At 56.4% G+C, this 25,934-nt stretch overlaps 1 protein-coding gene across 7 annotated transcripts in view; it reads right to left on the reverse strand.

The window, feature by feature from the left end:
- The window catches only part of mideasb (mitotic deacetylase associated SANT domain protein b), a 115,527-nt gene that overhangs the window by 27,336 nt on the left and 62,257 nt on the right, over nucleotides 1–25,934 (reverse strand). For all 7 annotated transcript variants that reach the window (XM_073040459.1, XM_073040454.1, XM_073040460.1 and 4 more), the window contains exon 3: nucleotides 448–729. In XM_073040459.1, the coding sequence (XP_072896560.1) occupies nucleotides 448–729 (282 nt within the window). The remainder of the gene's footprint in view (nucleotides 1–447; nucleotides 730–25,934) is intronic.

The raw sequence follows: 25,934 nt of genomic DNA on the forward strand, positions 1-25,934 counted from the left end.
TAGAAGGAGATGAGTTATACAGCTCTCGTTACACGCACACACAGCTCAACTCTTTGAGTGATTATGCAGAATGTTTGAAGTTAATAACTTTAGTGGTATTTCTGTTTCAGATAATTGAAAATTGCAAGTAAGCACTGTCTGAGAAAATGGACAAGATCGGCCTTCGTGCAGTCATCCGCTACCTCATTCTCAAGGGATTATCATCCAAGGAGGTCCACAAGGACACGGGAAAAATAAATGTACCAGGTTTTCTAAAATTGACTCCTTCTACCTTAGGCCATGAACTTATCAACCACTCCTCGTAAGTGCAAAATCCAAACTGCAGATCACTTATCCTAGTCTCTTTAAACTGGCTGTATGTCAGATTTCAAGCTGACAATGCACACTACCGAAACGGATATGTTCAAAGTACCACAGCAACACGAGGCTGATGTGAAACTATATTACCTGCATGGAGGGCCCAGAACCGCGACTCAATCTGCGCTTGCGGGTGGTCAGTGCAGAGGAATTCAGCTCGGACAGGTCACTTTCACTTGACAGGTTCCTTTGAGATTCTTCACCTCCTTTCTGGTTGATGTTTCTGACAGGCACCGACACGGGTATGACCAGTGGCATCAGGCAGCTGTCATCGAGCCGGCCTACAGCTGGAGCAGCTTCTGCGAGAGTGCCCGTATCCTTCGAGTGCTCCAACGTCCCCTTCCTCTCCTCCTGGGGACCATTCTCCTGAGTCTGAAAGCAAAGACAACATTTCTCCTCAGAGCTGCCATTCTCACATTTACTAATGTCAAGGGATGCCAATCTGCTCATCCATCAGTTCCATGCCCCCACTTATTTCCCCGTGATCCTTTCAAACACGCCTTTCAACTTTTTCCCCATCCCTTCCCACCTTCCTGATACTTGCCAGCCCCAGAATAACTTGCAGTATGAGGAACTGGTCACAGGGAGAAACTGCAAACTCCACACAAACAATACCTAAGTTCAGGATTGAATTTGAGTTGCTGGCCCTACCAGCTGTGCAGTTTAGAGCAAGGTTTGTACAGATCGATGCAGCACACGAGCACCCCAGATATCTGTACTTAGCCCCCGCTCTACTTATCTTACACCTATGAGTGTGTGGGTGAGTACAGCTCCGGCCCCGTATACAAATGTGCTGATAGATCACTGTTGTGGCTGTGTCAAAGGAAGTGATGAATCAGTATACAGGAGGGAGATCGAAATCTTAGCTGAGTGATGTAATAACAACCACCTCGCACTCAATGTCAATAACACCAAGGAACAGATTGTAGACTTCAGAAGAGGGAAACCAGAGGTCCACGGGCTAGTAATCAATCATCAGAGGATCAGAGGGTCAGTAGCTTTAAATTCCTGGGTCTCACTATCTCAGAGGACCTGTCCTGGACCCATCATATAAATATAATTGCAAAGAAAGCACGACAGCGCCTCTACTTCCTCAGGAGTCTGCGAAGGTTCAGCATGTCATCAAAATCCTTGGCACACTTCTGGAGATGAGTGGTGGAGAGTGTGCTGACTGGCTGCATTACGGCCCGGTATAGGACACCAATGTCTTTGAGCGGAAAACTCCACAGAAGGTAGTACCGTGCCATCACAGGTAAAACCCTCCCAATCACATCTATATGAAACACTGCTGTAGCAACCATCAGAGATCGTCACCACTCTTTTCTCTCTGCTGCCATCAGGTAGAAGGTACAGGTGCCTCAGGACTCACACCATCAGATTCAAGATCAGTTACTACCCCTCAACCATCAGACTCTTGAACAAAAGGGGATAGTTATACACATTTAAGTACTCTGCTATATTGTTATTTCATGTTTGTTATTTATTGCTATTTATTTATATCTGTATTTGCACAGTTTATTTGCAGTTTAGTTTCCTGATGTTTACAGTTACTCTTCTATAGATTTGTTAAGTATGCCCGCAGAAAAAGAATCTCAGGGTTGAATGTGGTGACGTGTATGTACTCTGATAATAAATTTTCCTTTGAATAGAGTGAAAGTGATCAGCACATCTGTAAAGGGGGATTTCTTCTTTTTCTTTGTTACTGCGTATGTTAATCAAAATGGCTTCTTTGTTTTGTTAAAAGTAGGAATGCTTCTTTGTTGCGAGAGAGTGCTGGAAGTTTGTTTGGGTTAAAATTTACTGATAACGAGAATTGTATTCCTTTGTAAACCAATTGGGATTAATGTTGTTCTTTCTTCTGAGTCTGTAAGCTATTGTTGGTGGGCTTTTGGGGAGAGCGGCGCGAGGGGGTGAGAGAGAGAGGATGCGATGCTGTAAGCTGGGCGAGGAACGGACCCCAAGCGGGGGGGGTCCAAGGACAGGAGGTACCCCGAGGAGAGGAGACTACGATAGATGTGCTTGGTTGACCACTTCAGGTGGTCCTGAGCTGCGAGTCGAGGAGTTCGGAGGGGATCGAATGGTGGCCAGAAGACTTCAGTAATTGAACTCCAACGGTTGTGCACGAAGTGGTTTGGACTTTGGTAAGTTTGGCGCCTTTTCTTTATTTTCTTTTCCTTCATATATAATGTATCGTTATTAATCAGTTATAGTAATCTTTATAAATTGTACTCATTTAATCGCATATGGTATACTGTCTGTTTTTGGGTGAGGCGGGGACATCACACAGAATCCACACCAGCTGATTACCCAGTTTGGCGGGGCCGAAGGCTGCTCCCTATAGACGAGAACGAGCTGAGCGAGCCTGAGGCGACCCAGAGGGTTACACATCATTTTAGTATCATGCTCCACATCTCTCCCAGTATAATTCACGTCAGTCTATTACAAACAGCTCAAACCTCTCACTTACCTGAATTAATTTAGCTTTCCCTCAAATGAATACTGACTAACTTCTTTAAAAATTGTGTTATTCCCCGGGCAAAGTAATTTCTCCTAAACTTTTGTTTTAATTCATTGGCAAACATACATATTTTTGTCTTTACATTGGTTCCACAGAGGTGCAGGATTTATTCCATGACTTTACATTTGGTATTTTTATTCTTTTGTCATTCGTGTACTGGCAAGGAACATTACGGTCCTTGGAAAGTCACAAGAGCAGAGGGAAAATGGGACTATCTGTCTGGAGTTGGCACGGGCCTGACAGACCGTCTCTGATGTCACACTGACTATGATGGTGCTGAACTGCAGCTGTCCATGTGAAGTACCTCCTCCATTGCTATCACATGGGGAGAATCTGGATTCGGACCCAGCCCAGCAGTAATGAACAAACAGTAACATGCCTTCAAGTGAAGATGCTCTCAACTGCAAGTGTTGTCCTCAGTAGAATTCTTGGCATTGATACTGTCGACAGCAGACACTGCAGCCAGTTAATGAGAAGCTAAGGGACTGCAGCTTCGGGAGTGATTTCAGAGCTGAACCCCAAGTGCACCCCTGGCATCCAGGCAGCATTTGATTATCCAGAAGTCATGAGAATCACGGGGAAATGCCTCGGTTGTGGTGGTTGGAGATTAGTCACCTCAGCCACAGGACGTTTCTCCAGGAGTTCCTCAGGGTAGTACACTAGCTTCAATCAGACAGCTACTTCACCCTTCCACTGTAAGGTCACAAGCAGGGATGTCTGCTGACCATTACACAATGTTGAGGCAGTTGGTAAAATCCCACCTTCACCGGAAAACTCGGGTGCAAATTTACACTGCCGTCACAGCCAGCACCCTCACATCTTCACCGGAACACTCGGGTGTGAATCTACACTGCCGTCACAGCCAGCACCCTCACATCTTCACCGGAACACTCGGGTGCGAATCCACACTGTCGTCACAGCCAGCACCCTCACATCTTCACCGGAACACTCGGGTGCGAATCCACACTGCCGTCACAGCCAGCACCCTCACATCTTCACCGGAACACTCGGGTGCCAATCTACACTGCCGTCACAGCCAGCACCCTCACATCTTCACCGGAACACTCGGGTGCCAATCTACACTGCCGTCACAGCCAGCACCCTCACATCTTCACCGGAACACTCGGGTGTGAATCTACACTGCCGTCACAGCCAGCACCCTCACATCTTCACCGGAACACTCGGGTGTGAATCCACACTGTCGTCACAGCCAGCACCCTCACATCTTCACCGGAACACTCGGGTGCGAATCCACACTGTCGTCACAGCCAGCACCCTCACATCTTCACCGGAACACTCGGGTGTGAATCTACACTGCCGTCACAGCCAGCACCCTCACATCTTCACCGGAACACTCGCGTGCGAATCCACACTGTCGTCACAGCCAGCACCCTCACATCTTCACCGGAACACTCGGGTGCGAATCTACACTGTCGTCACAGCCAGCACCCTCACATCTTCACCGGAACACTCGGGTGTGAATCTACACTGTCGTCACAGCCAGCACCCTCACATCTTCACCGGAACACTCGGGTGCGAATCCACACTGTCGTCACAGCCAGCACCCTCACATCTTCACCGGAACACTCGGGTGTGAATCCACACTGCCGTCACAGCCAGCACCCTCACATCTTCACCGGAACACTCGGGTGCGAATCTACACTGCCGTCACAGCCAGCACCCTCACACCTTCACCGGAACACTCGGGTGCCAATCTACACTGCCGTCACAGCCAGCACCCTCACATCTTCACCGGAACACTCGGGTGTGAATCTACACTGCCGTCACAGCCAGCACCCTCACATCTTCACCGGAACACTCGGGTGCCAATCTACACTGTCGTCACAGCCAGCACCCTCACACCTTCACCGGAACACTCGGGTGCCAATCTACACTGCCGTCACAGCCAGCACCCTCACATCTTCACCGGAACACTCGGGTGTGAATCTACACTGCCGTCACAGCCAGCACCCTCACATCTTCACCGGAACACTCGGGTGCCAATCTACACTGTCGTCACAGCCAGCACCCTCACACCTTCACCGGAACACTCCGGTGTGAATCTACACTGCCGTCACAGCCAGCACCCTCACATCTTCACCGGAACACTCGGGTGTGAATCCACACTGCCGTCACAGCCAGCACCCTCACATCTTCACCGGAACACTCGGGTGCCAATCTACACTGCCGTCACAGCCAGCACCCTCACATCTTCACCGGAACACTCGGGTGTGAATCTACACTGCCGTCACAGCCAGCACCCTCACATCTTCACCGGAACACTCGGGTGCGAATCCACACTGTCGTCACAGCCAGCACCCTCACATCTTCACCGGAACACTCGGGTGCGAATCCACACTGCCGTCACAGCCAGCACCCTCACATCTTCACCGGAACACTCGGGTGCCAATCTACACTGCCGTCACAGCCAGCACCCTCACATCTTCACCGGAACACTCGGGTGCCAATCTACACTGCCGTCACAGCCAGCACCCTCACATCTTCACCGGAACACTCGGGTGTGAATCTACACTGCCGTCACAGCCAGCACCCTCACATCTTCACCGGAACACTCGGGTGCGAATCCACACTGTCGTCACAGCCAGCACCCTCACACCTTCACCGGAACACTCGGGTGCGAATCCACACTGTCGTCACAGCCAGCACCCTCACATCTTCACCGGAACACTCGGGTAGAATCCACACTGTCGTCACAGCCAGCACCCTCACATCTTCACCGGAACACTCGGGTGTGAATCTACACTGTCGTCACAGCCAGCACCCTCACATCTTCACCGGAACACTCGGGTGCGAATCCACACTGTCGTCACAGCCAGCACCCTCACATCTTCACCGGAACACTCGGGTGTGAATCCACACTGTCGTCACAGCCAGCACCCTCACATCTTCACCGGAACACTCGGGTGCGAATCCACACTGTCGTCACAGCCAGCACCCTCACATCTTCACCGGAACACTCGGGTGTGAATCCACACTGTCGTCACAGCCAGCACCCTCACATCTTCACCGGAACACTCGGGTGTGAATCCACACTGCCGTCACAGCCAGCACCCTCACATCTTCACCGGAACACTCGGGTGCGAATCTACACTGCCGTCACAGCCAGCACCCTCACACCTTCACCGGAACACTCGGGTGCCAATCTACACTGCCGTCACAGCCAGCACCCTCACATCTTCACCGGAACACTCGGGTGTGAATCTACACTGGGTCACAGCCAGCACCCTCACATCTTCACCGGAACACTCGGGTGCCAATCTACACTGTCGTCACAGCCAGCACCCTCACACCTTCACCGGAACACTCCGGTGCCAATCTACACTGCCGTCACAGCCAGCACCCTCACATCTTCACCGGAACACTCGGGTGTGAATCTACACTGCCGTCACAGCCAGCACCCTCACATCTTCACCGGAACACTCGGGTGCCAATCTACACTGTCGTCACAGCCAGCACCCTCACACCTTCACCGGAACACTCCGGTGTGAATCTACACTGCCGTCACAGCCAGCACCCTCACATCTTCACCGGAACACTCGGGTGTGAATCCACACTGCCGTCACAGCCAGCACCCTCACATCTTCACCGGAACACTCGGGTGCCAATCTACACTGCCGTCACAGCCAGCACCCTCACATCTTCACCGGAACACTCGGGTGTGAATCTACACTGTCGTCACAGCCAGCACCCTCACATCTTCACCGGAACACTCGGGTGCCAATCTACACTGCCGTCACAGCCAGCACCCTCACATCTTCACCGGAACACTCGGGTGTGAATCCACACTGCCGTCACAGCCAGCACCCTCACATCTTCACCGGAACACTCGGGTCTGAATCTACACTGCCGTCACAGCCAGCACCCTCACATCTTCACCGGAACACTCGGGTGCCAATCTACACTGTCGTCACAGCCAGCACCCTCACATCTTCACCGGAACACTCGGGTGCCAATCTACACTGCCGTCACAACCAGCACCCTCACATCTTCACCGGAACACTCGGGTGTGAATCCACACTGCCGTCACAGCCAGCACCCTCACATCTTCACCGGAACACTCGGGTCTGAATCTACACTGCCGTCACAGCCAGCACCCTCACATCTTCACCGGAACACTCGGGTGCCAATCTACACTGCCGTCACAGCCAGCACCCTCACACCTTCACCGGAACACTCGGGTGCGAATCCACACTGCCGTCACAGCCAGCACCCTCACATCTTCACCGGAACACTCGGGTCTGAATCTACACTGTCGTCACAGCCAGCACCCTCACACCTTCACCGGAACACTCGGGTGCGAATCCACACTGCCGTCACAGCCAGCACCCTCACATCTTCACCGGAACACTCGGGTCTGAATCTACACTGTCGTCACAGCCAGCACCCTCACATCTTCACCGGAACACTCGGGTACGAATCTACACTGCCGTCACAGCCAGCACCCTCACATCTTCACCGGAACACTCGGGTGTGAATCCACACTTACGTCACAGCCAGCACCCTCACACCTTCACCGGAACACTCCGGTGTGAATCTACACTGCCGTCACAGCCAGCACCCTCACATCTTCACCGGAACACTCGGGTGTGAATCCACACTGCCGTCACAGCCAGCACCCTCACATCTTCACCGGAACACTCGGGTGCCAATCTACACTGCCGTCACAGCCAGCACCCTCACATCTTCACCGGAACACTCGGGTGTGAATCTACACTGTCGTCACAGCCAGCACCCTCACATCTTCACCGGAACACTCGGGTGCCAATCTACACTGCCGTCACAGCCAGCACCCTCACATCTTCACCGGAACACTCGGGTGTGAATCCACACTGCCGTCACAGCCAGCACCCTCACATCTTCACCGGAACACTCGGGTCTGAATCTACACTGCCGTCACAGCCAGCACCCTCACATCTTCACCGGAACACTCGGGTGCCAATCTACACTGTCGTCACAGCCAGCACCCTCACATCTTCACCGGAACACTCGGGTGCCAATCTACACTGCCGTCACAACCAGCACCCTCACATCTTCACCGGAACACTCGGGTGTGAATCCACACTGCCGTCACAGCCAGCACCCTCACATCTTCACCGGAACACTCGGGTCTGAATCTACACTGCCGTCACAGCCAGCACCCTCACATCTTCACCGGAACACTCGGGTGCCAATCTACACTGCCGTCACAGCCAGCACCCTCACACCTTCACCGGAACACTCGGGTGCGAATCCACACTGCCGTCACAGCCAGCACCCTCACATCTTCACCGGAACACTCGGGTCTGAATCTACACTGTCGTCACAGCCAGCACCCTCACACCTTCACCGGAACACTCGGGTGCGAATCCACACTGCCGTCACAGCCAGCACCCTCACATCTTCACCGGAACACTCGGGTCTGAATCTACACTGTCGTCACAGCCAGCACCCTCACATCTTCACCGGAACACTCGGGTACGAATCTACACTGCCGTCACAGCCAGCACCCTCACATCTTCACCGGAACACTCGGGTGTGAATCCACACTTACGTCACAGCCAGCACCCTCACACCTTCACCGGAACACTCGGGTGCGAATCCACACTGCCGTCACAGCCAGCACCCTCACACCTTCACCGGAACACTCGGGTCTGAATCCACACTGCCGTCACAGCCAGCACCCTCACATCTTCACCGGAACACTCGGGTCTGAATCCACACTGCCGTCACAGCCAGCACCCTCACATCTTCACCGGAACACTCGGGTCTGAATCCACACTGCCGTCACAGCCAGCACCCTCACATCTTCACCGGAACACTCGGGTCTGAATCTACACTGCCGTCACAGCCAGGACCCTCACACCTTCACCGGAACACTCGGGTGTGAATCCACACTGCCGTCACAGCCAGCACCCTCACATCTTCACCGGAACACTCGGGTGTGAATCCACACTGCCGTCACAGCCAGCACCCTCACATCTTCACCGGAACACTCGGGTCTGAATCCACACTGCCGTCACAGCCAGCACCCTCACATCTTCACCGGAACACTCGGGTGCCAATCTACACTGCCGTCACAGCCAGCACCCTCACATCTTCACCGGAACACTCGGGTCTGAATCTACACTGCCGTCACAGCCAGCACCCTCACATCTTCACCGGAACACTCGGGTGCCAATCTACACTGTCGTCACAGCCAGCACCCTCACATCTTCACCGGAACACTCGGGTGCCAATCTACACTGCCGTCACAGCCAGCACCCACACATCTTCACCGGAACACTCGGGTGTGAATCCACACTGCCGTCACAGCCAGCACCCTCACATCTTCACCGGAACACTCGGGTGCCAATCTACACTGCCGTCACAGCCAGCACCCTCACACCTTCACCGGAACACTCGGGTGCGAATCTACACTGCCGTCACAGCCAGCACCCTCACATCTTCACCGGAACACTCGGGTGCCAATCTACACTGCCGTCACAGCCAGCACCCTCACATCTTCACCGGAACACTCGGGTGTGAATCTACACTGTCGTCACAGCCAGCACCCTCACATCTTCACCGGAACACTCGGGTGTGAATCTACACTGCCGTCACAGCCAGCACCCTCACATCTTCACCGGAACACTCGGGTGCCAATCTACACTGCCTTCACAGCCAGCACCCTCACATCTTCACCGGAACACTCGGGTGTGAATCTACACTGCCATCACAGCCAGCACCCTCACATCTTCACCGGAACACTCGGGTGCGAATCTACACTGTCGTCACAGCCAGAACCCTCACATCTTCACCGGAACACTCGGGTGCGAATCCACACTGTCGTCACAGCCAGCACCCTCACATCTTCACCGGAACACTCGGGTCTGAATCTACACTGCCATCACAGCCAGCACCCTCACATCTTCACCGGAACACTCGGGTGTGAATCCACACTGCCGTCACAGCCAGCACCCTCACATCTTCACCGGAACACTCGGGTGCGAATCCACACTGCCGTCACAGCCAGCACCCTCACATCTTCACCGGAACACTCGGGTGTCAATCCACACTGCCGTCACAGCCAGCACCCTCACACCTTCACCGGAACACTCGGGTCTGAATCTACACTGCCGTCACAGCCAGCACCCTCACATCTTCACCGGAACACTCGGGTACGAATCTACACTGTCGTCACAGCCAGCACCCTCACATCTTCACCGGAACACTCGGGTGTGAATCTACACTGCCGTCACAGCCAGCACCCTCACATCTTCACCGGAACACTCGGGTGCCAATCTACACTGCCGTCACAGCCAGCACCCTCACATCTTCACCGGAACACTCGGGTGTGAATCTACACTGCCGTCACAGCCAGCACCCTCACATCTTCACCGGAACACTCGGGTGCCAATCTACACTGCCGTCACAGCCAGCACCCTCACATCTTCACCGGAACACTCGGGTGTGAATCTACACTGCCGTCACAGCCAGCACCCTCAAATCTTCACCGGAACACTCGGGTGCGAATCCACACTGCCGTCACAGCCAGCACCCTCACATCTTCACCGGAACACTCGGGTGTGAATCTACACTGCCGTCACAGCCAGCACCCTCACATCTTCACCGGAACACTCGGGTGTGAATCTACACTGCCGTCACAGCCAGCACCCTCAAATCTTCACCGGAACACTCGGGTGCGAATCCACACTGCCGTCACAGCCAGCACCCTCACATCTTCACCGGAACACTCGGGTGTGAATCTACACTGCCGTCACAGCCAGCACCCTCACACCTTCACCGGAACACTCGGGTGCGAATCTACACTGCCGTCACAGCCAGCACCCTCACACCTTCACCGGAACACTCGGGTGTGAATCCACACTGCCGTCACAGCCAGCACCCTCACATCTTCACCGGAACACTCGGGTGTGAATCTACACTGTCGTCACAGCCAGCACCCTCACATCTTCACCGGAACACTCGGGTGTGAATCTACACTGCCGTCACAGCCAGCACCCTCACATCTTCACCGGAACACTCGGGTGCCAATCTACACTGCCGTCACAGCCAGCACCCTCACATCTTCACCGGAACACTCGGGTGTGAATCTACACTGCCGTCACAGCCAGCACCCTCACATCTTCACCGGAACACTCGGGTGCGAATCTACACTGCCGTCACAGCCAGCACCCTCACACCTTCACCGGAACACTCGGGTGCGAATCTACACTGCCGTCACAGCCAGCACCCTCACATCTTCACCGGAACACTCGGGTGTGAATCCACACTGCCTTCACAGCCAGCACCCTCACATCTTCACCGGAACACTCGGGTGCGAATCTACACTGCCGTCACAGCCAGCACCCTCACATCTTCACCGGAACACTCGGGTGTGAATCCACACTGCCGTCACAGCCAGCACCCTCACATCTTCACCGGAACACTCGGGTGTGAATCTACACTGCCGTCACAGCCAGCACCCTCACATCTTCACCGGAACACTCGGGTGCGAATCTACACTGCCGTCACAGCCAGCACCCTCACATCTTCTCCGGAACACTCGGGTCTGAATCTACACTGCCGTCACAGCCAGCACCCTCACATCTTCACCGGAACACTCGGGTGCGAATCCACACTGCCGTCACAGCCAGCACCCTCACATCTTCACCGGAACACTCGGGTGCCAATCTACACTGCCGTCACAGCCAGCACCCTCACATCTTCACCGGAACACTCGGGTGTGAATCCACACTGTCGTCACAGCCAGCACCCTCACATCTTCACCGGAACACTCGGGTGTGAATCCACACTGCCGTCACAGCCAGCACCCTCACACCTTCACCGGAACACTCGGGTCTGAATCTACACTGTCGTCACAGCCAGCACCCTCACATCTTCACCGGAACACTCGGGTGCCAATCTACACTGCCGTCACAGCCAGCACCCTCACATCTTCACCGGAACACTCGGGTGTCAATCCACACTGCCGTCACAACCAGCACCCTCACATCTTCACCGGAACACTCGGGTGTGAATCCACACTGCCGTCACAGCCAGCACCCTCACACCTTCACCGGAACACTCGGGTGTGAATCTACACTGTCGTCACAGCCAGCACCCTCACATCTTCACCGGAACACTCGGGTCTGAATCTACACTGCCGTCACAGCCAGCACCCTCACATCTTCACCGGAACACTCGGGTGTGAATCTACACTGCCGTCACAGCCAGCACCCTCACATCTTCACCGGAACACTCGGGTGTGAATCTACACTGTCGTCACAGCCAGCACCCTCACATCTTCACAGGAACACTCGGGTCTGAATCTACACTGCCGTCACAGCCAGCACCCTCACATCTTCACCGGAACACTCGGGTGTGAATCCACACTGTCGTCACAGCCAGCACCCTCACATCTTCACCGGAACACTCGGGTGCCAATCTACACTGCCGTCACAGCCAGAACCCTCACATCTTCACCGGAACACTCGGGTGTGAATCTACACTGCCGTCACAGCCAGCACCCTCACATCTTCACCGGAACACTCGGGTGTGAATCCACACTGCCGTCACAGCCAGCACCCTCACATCTTCACCGGAACACTCGGGTGTGAATCCACACTGCCGTCACAGCCATCACCCTCACATCTTCACCGGAACACTCGGGTGTGAATCCACACTGCCGTCACAGCCAGCACCCTCACATCTTCACCGGAACACTCGGGTGTGAATCTACACTGCCGTCACAGCCAGCACCCTCACATCTTCACCGGAACACTCGGGTGCCAATCTACACTGTCGTCACAGCCAGCACCCTCACATCTTCACCGGAACACTCGGGTGTGAATCTACACTGCCGTCACAGCCAGAACCCTCACATCTTCACCGGAACACTCGGGTGTGAATCCACACTGCCGTCACAGCCAGCACCCTCACATCTTCACCGGAACACTCGGGTGCGAATCCACACTGCCGTCACAGCCAGCACCCTCACATCTTCACCGGAACACTCGGGTGCCAATCTACACTGCCGTCACAGCCAGCACCCTCACACCTTCACCGGAACACTCGGGTGCGAATCCACACTGCCGTCACAGCCAGCACCCTCACACCTTCACTGGAACACTCGGGTGCGAATCCACACTGCCGTCACAGCCAGCACCCTCACACCTTCACCGGAACACTCGGGTGTGAATCCACACTGCCGTCACAGCCAGCACCCTCACATCTTCACCGGAACACTCGGGTGCGAATCCACACTGCCGTCACAGCCAGCACCCTCACATCTTCACCGGAACACTCGGGTGCCAATCTACACTGCCGTCACAGCCAGCACCCTCACATCTTCACCGGAACACTCGGGTGTGAATCCACACTGCCGTCACAGCCAGCACCCTCACATCTTCACCGGAACACTCGGGTGCGAATCCACACTGTCGTCACAGCCAGCACCCTCACACCTTCACCGGAACACTCGGGTGTGAATCCACACTGCCGTCACAGCCAGCACCCTCACACCTTCACCGGAACACTCGGGTGTGAATCCACACTGCCGTCACAGCCAGCACCCTCACATCTTCACCGGAACACTCGGGTGTGAATCCACACTGCCGTCACAGCCAGCACCCTCACATCTTCACCGGAACACTCGGGTGTGAATCCACACTGCCGTCACAGCCAGCACCCTCACATCTTCACCGGAACACTCGGGTGTGAATCCACACTGTCGTCACAGCCAGCACCCTCACATCTTCACCGGAACACTCGGGTGCGAATCTACACTGCCGTCACAGCCAGCACCCTCACATCTTCACCGGAACACTCGGGTCTGAATCTACACTGCCGTCACAGCCAGCACCCTCACATCTTCACCGGAACACTCGGGTGTGAATCCACACTGTCGTCACAGCCAGCACCCTCACATCTTCACCGGAACACTCGGGTGCGAATCTACACTGCCGTCACAGCCAGCACCCTCACATCATCACCGGAACACTCGGGTGTGAATCCACACTGTCGTCACAGCCAGCACCCTCACATCTTCACCGGAACACTCGGGTGTGAATCTACACTGCCGTCACAGCCAGCACCCTCACACCTTCACCGGAACACTCGGGTACGAATCTACACTGCCGTCACAGCCAGCACCCTCACATCTTCACCGGAACACTCGGGTGCGAATCTACACTGCCGTCACAGCCATCACCCTCACATCTTCACCGGAACACTCGGGTGTGAATCTACACTGCCGTCACAGCCAGCACCCTCACATCTTCACCGGAACACTCGGGTGCCAATCTACACTGCCGTCACAGCCAGCACCCTCACATCTTCACCGGAACACTCGGGTGTGAATCCACACTGCCGTCACAGCCAGCACCCTCACATCTTCACCGGAACACTCGGGTGTGAATCTACACTGCCGTCACAGCCAGCACCCTCACATCTTCACCGCAACACTCAGGTGCCAATCTACACTGCCGTCACAGCCAGCACCCTCACATCTTCACCGGAACACTCGGGTCTGAATCTACACTGCCGTCACAGCCAGCACCCTCACATCTTCACCGGAACACTCGGGTGCGAATCTACACTGCCGTCACAGCCAGCACCCTCACATCTTCACCGGAACACTCGGGTGTGAATCTACACTGCCGTCACAGCCAGCACCCTCACATCTTCACCGGAACACTCGGGTGCGAATCCACACTGTCGTCACAGCCAGCACCCTCACATCTTCACCGGAACACTCGGGTACGAATCCACACTGCCGTCACAGCCAGCACCCTCACACCTTCACCGGAACACTCGGGTACGAATCTACACTGCCGTCACAGCCAGCACCCTCACATCTTCACCGGAACACTCGGGTGTGAATCCACACTGCCGTCACAGCCAGCACCCCGACATCTTCACCGGAACACTCGGGTGCCAATCTACACTGTCGTCACAGCCAGCACCCTCACACCTTCACCGGAACACTCGGGTGCAAATCTACACTGCCGTCACAGCCAGCACCCTCACATCTTCACCGGAACACTCGGGTGCGAATCTACACTGCCGTCACAGCCAGCACCCTCACATCTTCACCGGAACACTCGGGTGCGAATCCACACTGCCTTCACAGCCAGCACCCTCACATCTTCACCGGAACACTCGGGTGCGAATCTACACTGCCGTCACAGCCAGCACCCTCACATCTTCACCGGAACACTCGGGTGTGAATCTACACTGCCGTCACAGCCAGCACCCTCACATCTTCACCGGAACACTCGGGTGTGAATCTACACTGCCGTCACAGCCAGCACCCTCACATCTTCACCGGAACACTCGGGTGTGAATCCACACTGCCGTCACAGCCAGCACCCTCACACCTTCACCGGAACACTCGGGTGCCAATCCACACTGCCGTCACAGCCAGCACCCTCACATCTTCACCGGAACACTCGGGTGTGAATCCACACTGCCGTCACAGACAGCACCCTCACATCTTCACCGGAACACTCGGGTGTGAATCTACACTGCCGTCACAGCCAGCACCCTCACACCTTCACCGGAACACTCGGGTGTGAATCCACACTGCCGTCACAGCCAGCACCATCACACCTTCACCGGAACACTCGGGTGTGAATCCACACTGCCGTCACAGCCAGCACCCTCACATCTTCACCGGAACACTCGGGTGCCAATCTACACTGCCGTCACAGCCAGCACCCTCACACCTTCACCGGAACACTCGGGTGTGAATCTACACTGCCGTCACAGCCAGCACCGTCACACCTTCACCGGAACACTCGGGTGCCAATCTACACTGCCGTCACAGCCAGCACCGTCACACCTTCACCGGAACACTCGGGTGCGAATCTACACTGCCGTCACAGCCAGCACCGTCACACCTTCACCGGAACACTCGGGTGCGAATCCACACTGCCGTCACAGCCAGCACCCTCACATCTTCACCGGAACACTCGGGTGTGAATCCACACTGCCGTCACAGCCAGCACCCTCACATCTTCACCGGAACACTCGGGTGTGAATCCACACTGCCGTCACAGCCAGCACCCTCACACCTTCACCGGAACACTCGGGTGCGAATCCACACTGCCGTCACAGCCAGCACCCTCACATCTTCACCGGAACACTCGGGTGTGAATCCACACTGCCGTCACAGCCAGCACCCTCACACCTTCACCGGAACACTCGGGTGTGAATCCACACTGCCGTCACAGCCAGCACCGTCACACCTTCACCGGAACACTCGGGTGCGAATCCACACTGCCGTCACAGCCAGCACCCTCACATCTTCACCGGAACACTCGGGTGCCAATCTACACTGCCGTCACAGCCAGCACCCTCACACCTTCACCGGAACACTCGGGTGTGAATCCACACTGCCGTCACAGCCAGCACCCTCACATCTTCACCGGAACACTCGGGTGCCAATCTACACTGCCGTCACAGCCAGCACCCTCACACCTTCACCGGAACACTCGGGTGTGAATCCACACTGTCGTCACAGCCAGCACCCTCACACCTTCACCGGAACACTCGGGTGTGAATCAACACTGCCGTCACAGCCAGCACCCTCACACCTTCACCGGAACACTCGGGTGCGAATCCACACTGCCGTCACAGCCAGCACCCTCACACCTTCACCGGAACACTCGGGTGCGAATCCACACTGCCGTCACAGCCAGCACCCTCACACCTTCACCGGAACACTCGGGTGCGAATCCACACTGCCGTCACAGCCAGCACCCTCACATCTTCACCGGAACACTCGGGTGTGAATCCACACTGTCGTCACAGCCAGCACCCTCACATCTTCACCGGAACACTCGGGTGTGAATCCACACTGCCGTCACAGCCAGCAACCTCACATCTTCACCGGAACACTCGGGTGAGAATCCACACTGCCGTCACAGCCAGCACCCTCACATCTTCACCGGAACACTCGGGTGCGAATCTACACTGCCGTCACAGCCAGCACCCTCACATCTTCACCGGAACACTCGGGTGCGAATCTACACTGCCGTAACAGCCAGCACCCTCACATCTTCACCGGAACACTCGGGTGCGAATCCACACTGCCGTCACAGCCAGCACCCTCACATCTTCACCGGAACACTCGGGTGCGAATCCACACTGCCGTCACAGCCAGCACCCTCACATCTTCACCGGAACACTCGGGTGCCAATCTACACTGCCGTCACAGCCAGCACCCTCACATCTTCACCGGAACTCTCGGGTGCGAATCCACACTGCCGTCACAGCCAGCACCCTCACATCTTCACCGGAACACTCGGGTGTGAATCCACACTGCCGTCACAGCCAGCACCCTCACATCTTCACCGGAACACTCGGGTGTGAATCCACACTGCCGTCACAGCCAGCACCCTCACACCTTCACCGGAACACTCGGGTGCCAATCTACACTGCCGTCACAGCCAGCACCCTCACATCTTCACCGGAACACTCGGGTGTGAATCCACACTGCCGTCACAGCCAGCACCCTCACATCTTCACCGGAACACTCGGGTGCCAATCTACACTGCCGTCACAGCCAGCACCCTCACATCTTCACCGGAACACTCGGGTGCCAATCTACACTGCCGTCACAGCCAGCACCCTCACATCTTCACCGGAACACTCGGGTGCCAATCTACACTGCCGTCACAGCCAGCACCCTCACATCTTCACCGGAACAGTCGGGTGCGAATCTACACTGTCGTCACAGCCAGCACCCTCACATCTTCACCGGAACACTCGGGTGTGAATCCACACTGCCGTCACAGCCAGCACCCTCACATCTTCACCGGAACACTCGGGTGCGAATCTACACTGCCGTAATAGCCAGCACCCTCACATCTTCACCGGAACACTCGGGTGCGAATCCACACTGCCGTCACAGCCAGCACCCTCACATCTTCACCGGAACACTCGGGTGCGAATCCACACTGCCGTCACAGCCAGCACCCTCACATCTTCACCGGAACACTCGGGTGTGAATCTACACTGCCGTCACAGCCAGCACCCTCACATCTTCACCGGAACACTCGGGTGCGAATCTACACTGTCGTCACAGCCAGCACCCTCACATCTTCACCGGAACACTCGGGTGTGAATCCACACTGCCGTCACAGCCAGCACCCTCACATCTTCACCGGAACACTCGGGTGTGAATCCACACTGCCGTCACAGCCAGCACCCTCACATCTTCACCGGAACACTCGGGTGCGAATCTACACTGCCGTCACAGCCAGCACCCTCACATCTTCACCGGAACACTCGGGTGTGAATCTACACTGCCGTCACAGCCAGCACCCTCACATCTTCACCGGAACACTCGGGTGTGAATCTACACTGCCGTCACAGCCAGCACCCTCACATCTTCACCGGAACACTCGGGTGTGAATCCACACTGTCGTCACAGCCAGCACCCTCACATCTTCACCGGAACACTCGGGTGTGAATCTACACTGCCGTCACAGCCAGCACCCTCACATCTTCACCGGAACACTCGGGTGCGAATCTACACTGCCGTCACAGCCAGCACCCTCACATCTTCACCGGAACACTCGGGTGTGAATCTACACTGCCGTCACAGCCAGCACCCTCACATCTTCACCGGAACACTCGGGTGTGAATCCACACTGCCGTCACAGCCAGCACCCTCACATCTTCACCGGAACACTCGGGTGTGAATCCACACTGCCGTCACAGCCAGCACCCTCACATCTTCACCGGAACACTCGGGTGTGAATCCACACTGCCGTCACAGCCAGCACCCTCACATCTTCACCGGAACACTCGGGTGTGAATCCACACTGCCGTCACAGCCAGCACCCTCACATCTTCACCGGAACACTCGGGTGTGAATCCACACTGCCGTCACAGCCAGCACCCTCACATCTTCACCGGAACACTCGGGTGTGAATCCACACTGCCGTCACAGCCAGCACCCTCACATCTTCACCGGAACACTCGGATGCCAATCTACACTGCCGTCACAGCCAGCACCCTCACACCTTCACCGGAACACTCGGGTGCGAATCTACACTGCCGTCACAGCCAGCACCCTCACATCTTCACCGGAACACTCGGGTCTGAATCTACACTGCCGTCACAGCCAGCACCCTCACACCTTCACCGGAACACTCGGATGCCAATCTACACTGCCGTCACAGCCAGCACCCTCACACCTTCACCGGAACACTCGGGTGCGAATCTACACTGCCGTCACAGCCAGCACCCTCACATCTTCACCGGAACACTCGGGTGCCAATCTACACTGCCGTCACAGCCAGCACCCTCACATCTTCACCGGAACACTCGGGTGCGAATCCACACTGCCGTCACAGCCAGCACCCTCACATCTTCACCGGAACACTCGGGTGTGAATCCACACTGCCGTCACAGCCAGCACCCTCACATCTTCACCGGAACACTCGGGTGCCAATCTACACTGTCGTCACAGCCAGCACCCTCACATCTTCACCGGAACACTCGGGTGTGAATCAACACTGCCGTCACAGCCAGCACCCTCACACCTTCACCGGAACACTCGGGTGCGAATCCACACTGCCGTCACAGCCAGCACCCTCACACCTTCACCGGAACACTCGGGTGCGAATCCACACTGCCGTCACAGCCAGCACCCTCACACCTTCACCGGAACACTCGGGTGCGAATCCACACTGCCGTCACAGCCAGCACCCTCACATCTTCACCGGAACACTCGGGTGTGAATCCACACTGTCGTCACAGCCAGCACCCTCACATCTTCACCGGAACACTCGGGTGTGAATCCACACTGCCGTCACAGCCAGCAACCTCACATCTTCACCGGAACACTCGGGTGAGAATCCACACTGCCGTCACAGCCAGCACCCTCACATCTTCACCGGAACACTCGGGTGCGAATCTACACTGCCGTCACAGCCAGCACCCTCACATCTTCACCGGAACACTCGGGTGCGAATCTACACTGCCGTAACAGCCAGCACCCTCACATCTTCACCGGAACACTCGGGTGCGAATCCACACTGCCGTCACAGCCAGCACCCTCACATCTTCACCGGAACACTCGGGTGCCAATCTACACTGCCGTCACAGCCAGCACCCTCACATCTTCACCGGAACACTCGGGTGCGAATCCACACTGCCGTCACAGCCAGCACCCTCACATCTTCACCGGAACACTCGGGTGTGAATCCACACTGCCGTCACAGCCAGCACCCTCACACCTTCACCGGAACACTCGGGTGCCAATCTACACTGCCGTCACAGCCAGCACCCTCACATCTTCACCGGAACACTCGGGTGTGAATCCACACTGCCGTCACAGCCAGCACCCTCACATCTTCACCGGAACACTCGGGTGCCAATCTACACTGCCGTCACAGCCAGCACCCTCACATCTTCACCGGAACACTCGGGTGCCAATCTACACTGCCGTCACAGCCAGCACCCTCACACCTTCACCGGAACACTCGGGTGCCAATCTACACTGCCGTCACAGCCAGCACCCTCACATCTTCACCGGAACACTCGGGTGTGAATCCACACTGCCGTCACAGCCAGCACCCTCACATCTTCACCGGAACACTCGGGTGCCAATCTACACTGCCGTCACAGCCAGCACCCTCACATCTTCACCGGAACACTCGGGTGCCAATCCACACTGCCGTCACAGCCAGCACCCTCACATCTTCACCGGAACACTCGGGTGCCAATCTACACTGCCGTCACAGCCAGCACCCTCACATCTTCACCGGAACACTCGGGTGCGAATCTACACTGTCGTCACAGCCAGCACCCTCACATCTTCACCGGAACACTCGGGTGTGAATCCACACTGCCGTCACAGCCAGCACCCTCACATCTTCACCGGAACACTCGGGTGCGAATCTACACTGCCGTAATAGCCAGCACCCTCACATCTTCACCGGAACACTCGGGTGCGAATCCACACTGCCGTCACAGCCAGCACCCTCACATCTTCACCGGAACACTCGGGTGCGAATCCACACTGCCGTCACAGCCAGCACCCTCACATCTTCACCGGAACACTCGGGTGTGAATCTACACTGCCGTCACAGCCAGCACCCTCACATCTTCACCGGAACACTCGGGTGCGAATCTACACTGTCGTCACAGCCAGCACCCTCACATCTTCACCGGAACACTCGGGTGTGAATCCACACTGCCGTCACAGCCAGCACCCTCACATCTTCACCGGAACACTCGGGTGTGAATCCACACTGCCGTCACAGCCAGCACCCTCACATCTTCACCGGAACACTCGGGTGTGAATCCACACTGCCGTCACAGCCAGCACCGTCACATCTTCACCGGAACACTCGGGTGCGAATCTACACTGCCGTCACAGCCAGCACCCTCACATCTTCACCGGAACACTCGGGTGTGAATCTACACTGCCGTCACAGCCAGCACCCTCACATCTTCACCGGAACACTCGGGTGTGAATCTACACTGCCGTCACAGCCAGCACCCTCACATCTTCACCGGAACACTCGGGTGTGAATCCACACTGTCGTCACAGCCAGCACCCTCACATCTTCACCGGAACACTCGGGTGTGAATCTACACTGCCGTCACAGCCAGCACCGTCACATCTTCACCGGAACACTCGGGTGCGAATCTACACTGCCGTCACAGCCAGCACCCTCACATCTTCACCGGAACACTCGGGTGTGAATCCACACTGCCGTCACAGCCAGCACCCTCACATCTTCACCGGAACACTCGGGTGTGAATCCACACTGCCGTCACAGCCAGCACCCTCACATCTTCACCGGAACACTCGGGTGTGAATCCACACTGCCGTCACAGCCAGCACCCTCACATCTTCACCGGAACACTCGGGTGTGAATCCACACTGCCGTCACAGCCAGCACCCTCACATCTTCACCGGAACACTCGGGTGTGAATCCACACTGCCGTCACAGCCAGCACCCTCACATCTTCACCGGAACACTCGGGTGTGAATCCACACTGCCGTCACAGCCAGCACCCTCACATCTTCACCGGAACACTCGGGTGTGAATCCACACTGCCGTCACAGCCAGCACCCTCACACCTTCACCGGAACACTCGGATGCCAATCTACACTGCCGTCACAGCCAGCACCCTCACACCTTCACCGGAACACTCGGGTGCGAATCTACACTGCCGTCACAGCCAGCACCCTCACATCTTCACCGGAACACTCGGGTGCGAATCCACACTGCCGTCACAGCCAGCACCCTCACATCTTCACCGGAACACTCGGGTGCCAATCTACACTGCCGTCACAGCCAGCACCCTCACATCTTCACCGGAACACTCGGGTGCGAATCCACACTGCCGTCACAGCCAGCACCCTCACATCTTCACCGGAACACTCGGGTGTGAATCCACACTGCCGTCACAGCCAGCACCCTCACATCTTCACCGGAACACTCGGGTGCCAATCTACACTGTCGTCACAGCCAGCACCCTCACATCTTCACCGGAACACTCGGGTGCGAATCCACACTGCCGTCACAGCCAGCACCCTCACATCTTCACCGGAACACTCGGGTGTGAATCCACACTGCCGTCACAGCCAGCACCCTCACATCTTCACCGGAACACTCGGGTGCCAATCTACACTGTCGTCACAGCCAGCACCCTCACATCTTCACCGGAACACTCGGGTGCCAATCTACACTGTCGTCACAGCCAGCACCCTCACATCTTCACCGGAACACTCGGGTGTGAATCCACACTGCCGTCACAGCCAGCACCCTCACATCTTCACCGGAACACTCGGGTGCGAATCTACACTGCCGTCACAGCCAGCACCCTCACATCTTCACCGGAACACTCGGGTGTGAATCCACACTGCCGTCACAGCCAGCACCCTCACATCTTCACCGGAACACTCGGGTGTGAATCCACACTGCCGTCACAGCCAGGACCCTCACACCTTCACCGGAACACTCGGGTGCCAATCTACACTGCCGTCACAGCCAGCACCGTCACATCTTCACCGGAACACTCGGGTGTGAATCCACACTGTCGTCACAGCCAGCACCCTCACATCATCACCGGAACACTCGGGTGCCAATCTACACTGCCGTCACAGCCAGCACCCTCACATCTTCACCGGAACACTCGGGTGCGAATCCACACTGCCGTCACAGCCAGCACCCTCACATCTTCACCGGAACACTCGGGTGCCAATCTACACTGTCGTCACAGCCAGCACCCTCACATCTTCACCGGAACACACGGGTGCCAATCCACACTGCCGTCACAGCCAGCACCCTCACATCTTCACCGGAACACTCGGGTGCCAATCTACACTGTCGTCACAGCCAGCACCCTCACATCTTCACCGGAACACTCGGGTGTGAATCCACACTGCCGTCACAGCCAGCACCCTCACATCTTCACCGGAACACTCGGGTGCCAATCCACACTGCCGTCACAGCCAGCACCCTCACATCTTCACCGCAACACTCGGGTGTGAATCCACACTGCCGTCACAGCCAGCACCCTCACATCTTCACCGGAACACTCGGGTGTGAATCCACACTGTCGTCACAGCCAGCACCCTCACATCTTCACCGGAACACTCGGGTGTGAATCTACACTGCCGTCACAGCCAGCACCCTCACATCTTCACTGGAACACTCGGGTGCCAATCTACACTGCCGTCACAGCCAGCACCCTCACATCTTCACCGGAACACTCGGGTGTGAATCCACACTGTCGTCACAGCCAGCACCCTCACATCTTCACCGGAACACTCGGGTGCGAATCCACACTGTCGTCACAGCCAGCACCCTCACATCTTCACCGGAACACTCGGGTGCGAATCTACACTGTCGTCACAGCCAGCACCCTCACATCTTCACCGGAACACTCGGGTGCGAATCCACACTGCCGTCACAGCCAGCACCCTCACATCTTCACCCGAACACTCGGGTGCCAATCCACACTGCCGTCACAGCCAGCACCCTCACATCTTCACCGGAACACTCGGGTCTGAATCCACACTGCCGTCACAGCCAGCACCCTCACATCTTCACCGGAACACTCGGGTGTGAATCCACACTGCCGTCACAGCCAGCACCCTCACATCTTCACCGGAACACTCGGGTGCGAATCTACACTGCCGTCACAGCCAGCACCCTCACATCTTCACCGGAACACTCGGGTGTGAATCCACACTGCCGTCACAGCCAGCACCCTCACACCTTCACCGGAACACTCGGGTGCCAATCTACACTGCCGTCACAGCCAGCACCCTCACATCTTCACCGGAACACTCGGGTGCCAATCTACACTGCCGTCACAGCCAGCACCCTCACATCTTCACCGGAACACTCCGGTGTGAATCTACACTGTCGTCACAGCCAGCACCCTCACATCTTCACCGGAACACTCGGGTGCCAATCTACACTGCCGTCACAGCCAGCACCCTCACATCTTCACCGGAACACTCGGGTGCCAATCTACACTGCCGTCACAGCCAGCACCCTCACATCTTCACCGGAACACTCGGGTGCCAATCTACACTGCCGTCACAGCCAGCACCCTCACATCTTCACCGGAACACTCGGGTGCCAATCTACACTGCCGTCACAGCCAGCACCCTCACATCTTCACCGGAACACTCGGGTGCCAATCTACACTGCCGTCACAGCCAGCACCCTCACATCTTCACCGGAACACTCGGGTGTGAATCCACACTGCCGTCACAGCCAGCACCCTCACACTTTCACCGGAACACTCGGGTGCGAATCCACACTGCCGTCACAGCCAGCACCCTCACATCTTCACCGGAACACTCGGGTGCGAATCTACACTGCCGTCACAGCCAGCACCCTCACATCTTCACCGGAACACTCGGGTGTGAATCCACACTGCCGTCACAGCCAGCACCCTCACACCTTCAGCGGAACACTCGGGTGCCAATCTACACTGTCGTCACAGCCAGCACCCTCACATCTTCACCGGAACACTCGGGTGTGAATCTACACTGCCGTCACAGCCAGCACCCTCACATCTTCACCGGAACACTCGGGTGTGAATCCACACTGCCGTCACAGCCAGCACCCTCACACCTTCTCCGGAACACTCGGGTGCGAATCTACACTGCCGTCACAGCCAGCACCCTCACATCTTCACCGGAACACTCGGGTGCGAATCTACACTGCCGTCACAGCCAGCACCCTCACATCTTCACCGGAACACTCGGGTGTGAATCTACACTGCCGTCACAGCCAGCACCCTCACACCTTCTCCGGAACACTCGGGTGCGAATCTACACTGCCGTCACAGCCAGCACCCTCACATCTTCACCGGAACACTCGGGTGCGAATCTACACTGTCGTCACAGCCAGCACCCTCACATCTTCACCGGAACACTCGGGTGTGAATCTACACTGCCGTCACAGCCAGCACCCTCACACCTTCACCGGAACACTCGGGTGCCAATCTACACTGCCGTCACAGCCAGCACCCTCACATCTTCACCGGAACACTCGGGTACGAATCCACACTGTCGTCACAGCCAGCACCCTCACATCTTCACCGGAACACTCGGGTGTGAATCTACACTGCCGTCACAGCCAGCACCCTCACACCTTCACCGGAACACTCGGGTGTGAATCTACACTGTCGTCACAGCCAGCACCCTCACATCTTCACCGGAACACTCGGGTACGAATCCACACTGCCGTCACAGCCAGCACCCTCACATCTTCACCGGAACACTCAGGTGTGAATCTACACTGCCGTCACAGCCAGCACCCTCACACCTTCACCGGAACACTCGGGTGTGAATCTACACTGCCGTCACAGCCAGCACCCTCACACCTTCACCGGAACACTCCAGTGCGAATCCACACTGCCGTCACAGCCAGCACCCTCACATCTTCACCGGAACACTCGGGTGCCAATCTACACTGCCGTCACAGCCAGCACCCTCACATCTTCACCGGAACACTCGGGTGCCAATCTACACTGCTGTCACAGCCAGCACCCTCACATCTTCACCGGAACACTCGGGTGCGAATCC

This window comes from Hemitrygon akajei, chromosome 3, assembly GCF_048418815.1.
Source record: "Hemitrygon akajei chromosome 3, sHemAka1.3, whole genome shotgun sequence".
Taxonomy (NCBI): Eukaryota; Metazoa; Chordata; class Chondrichthyes; order Myliobatiformes; family Dasyatidae; genus Hemitrygon; species Hemitrygon akajei.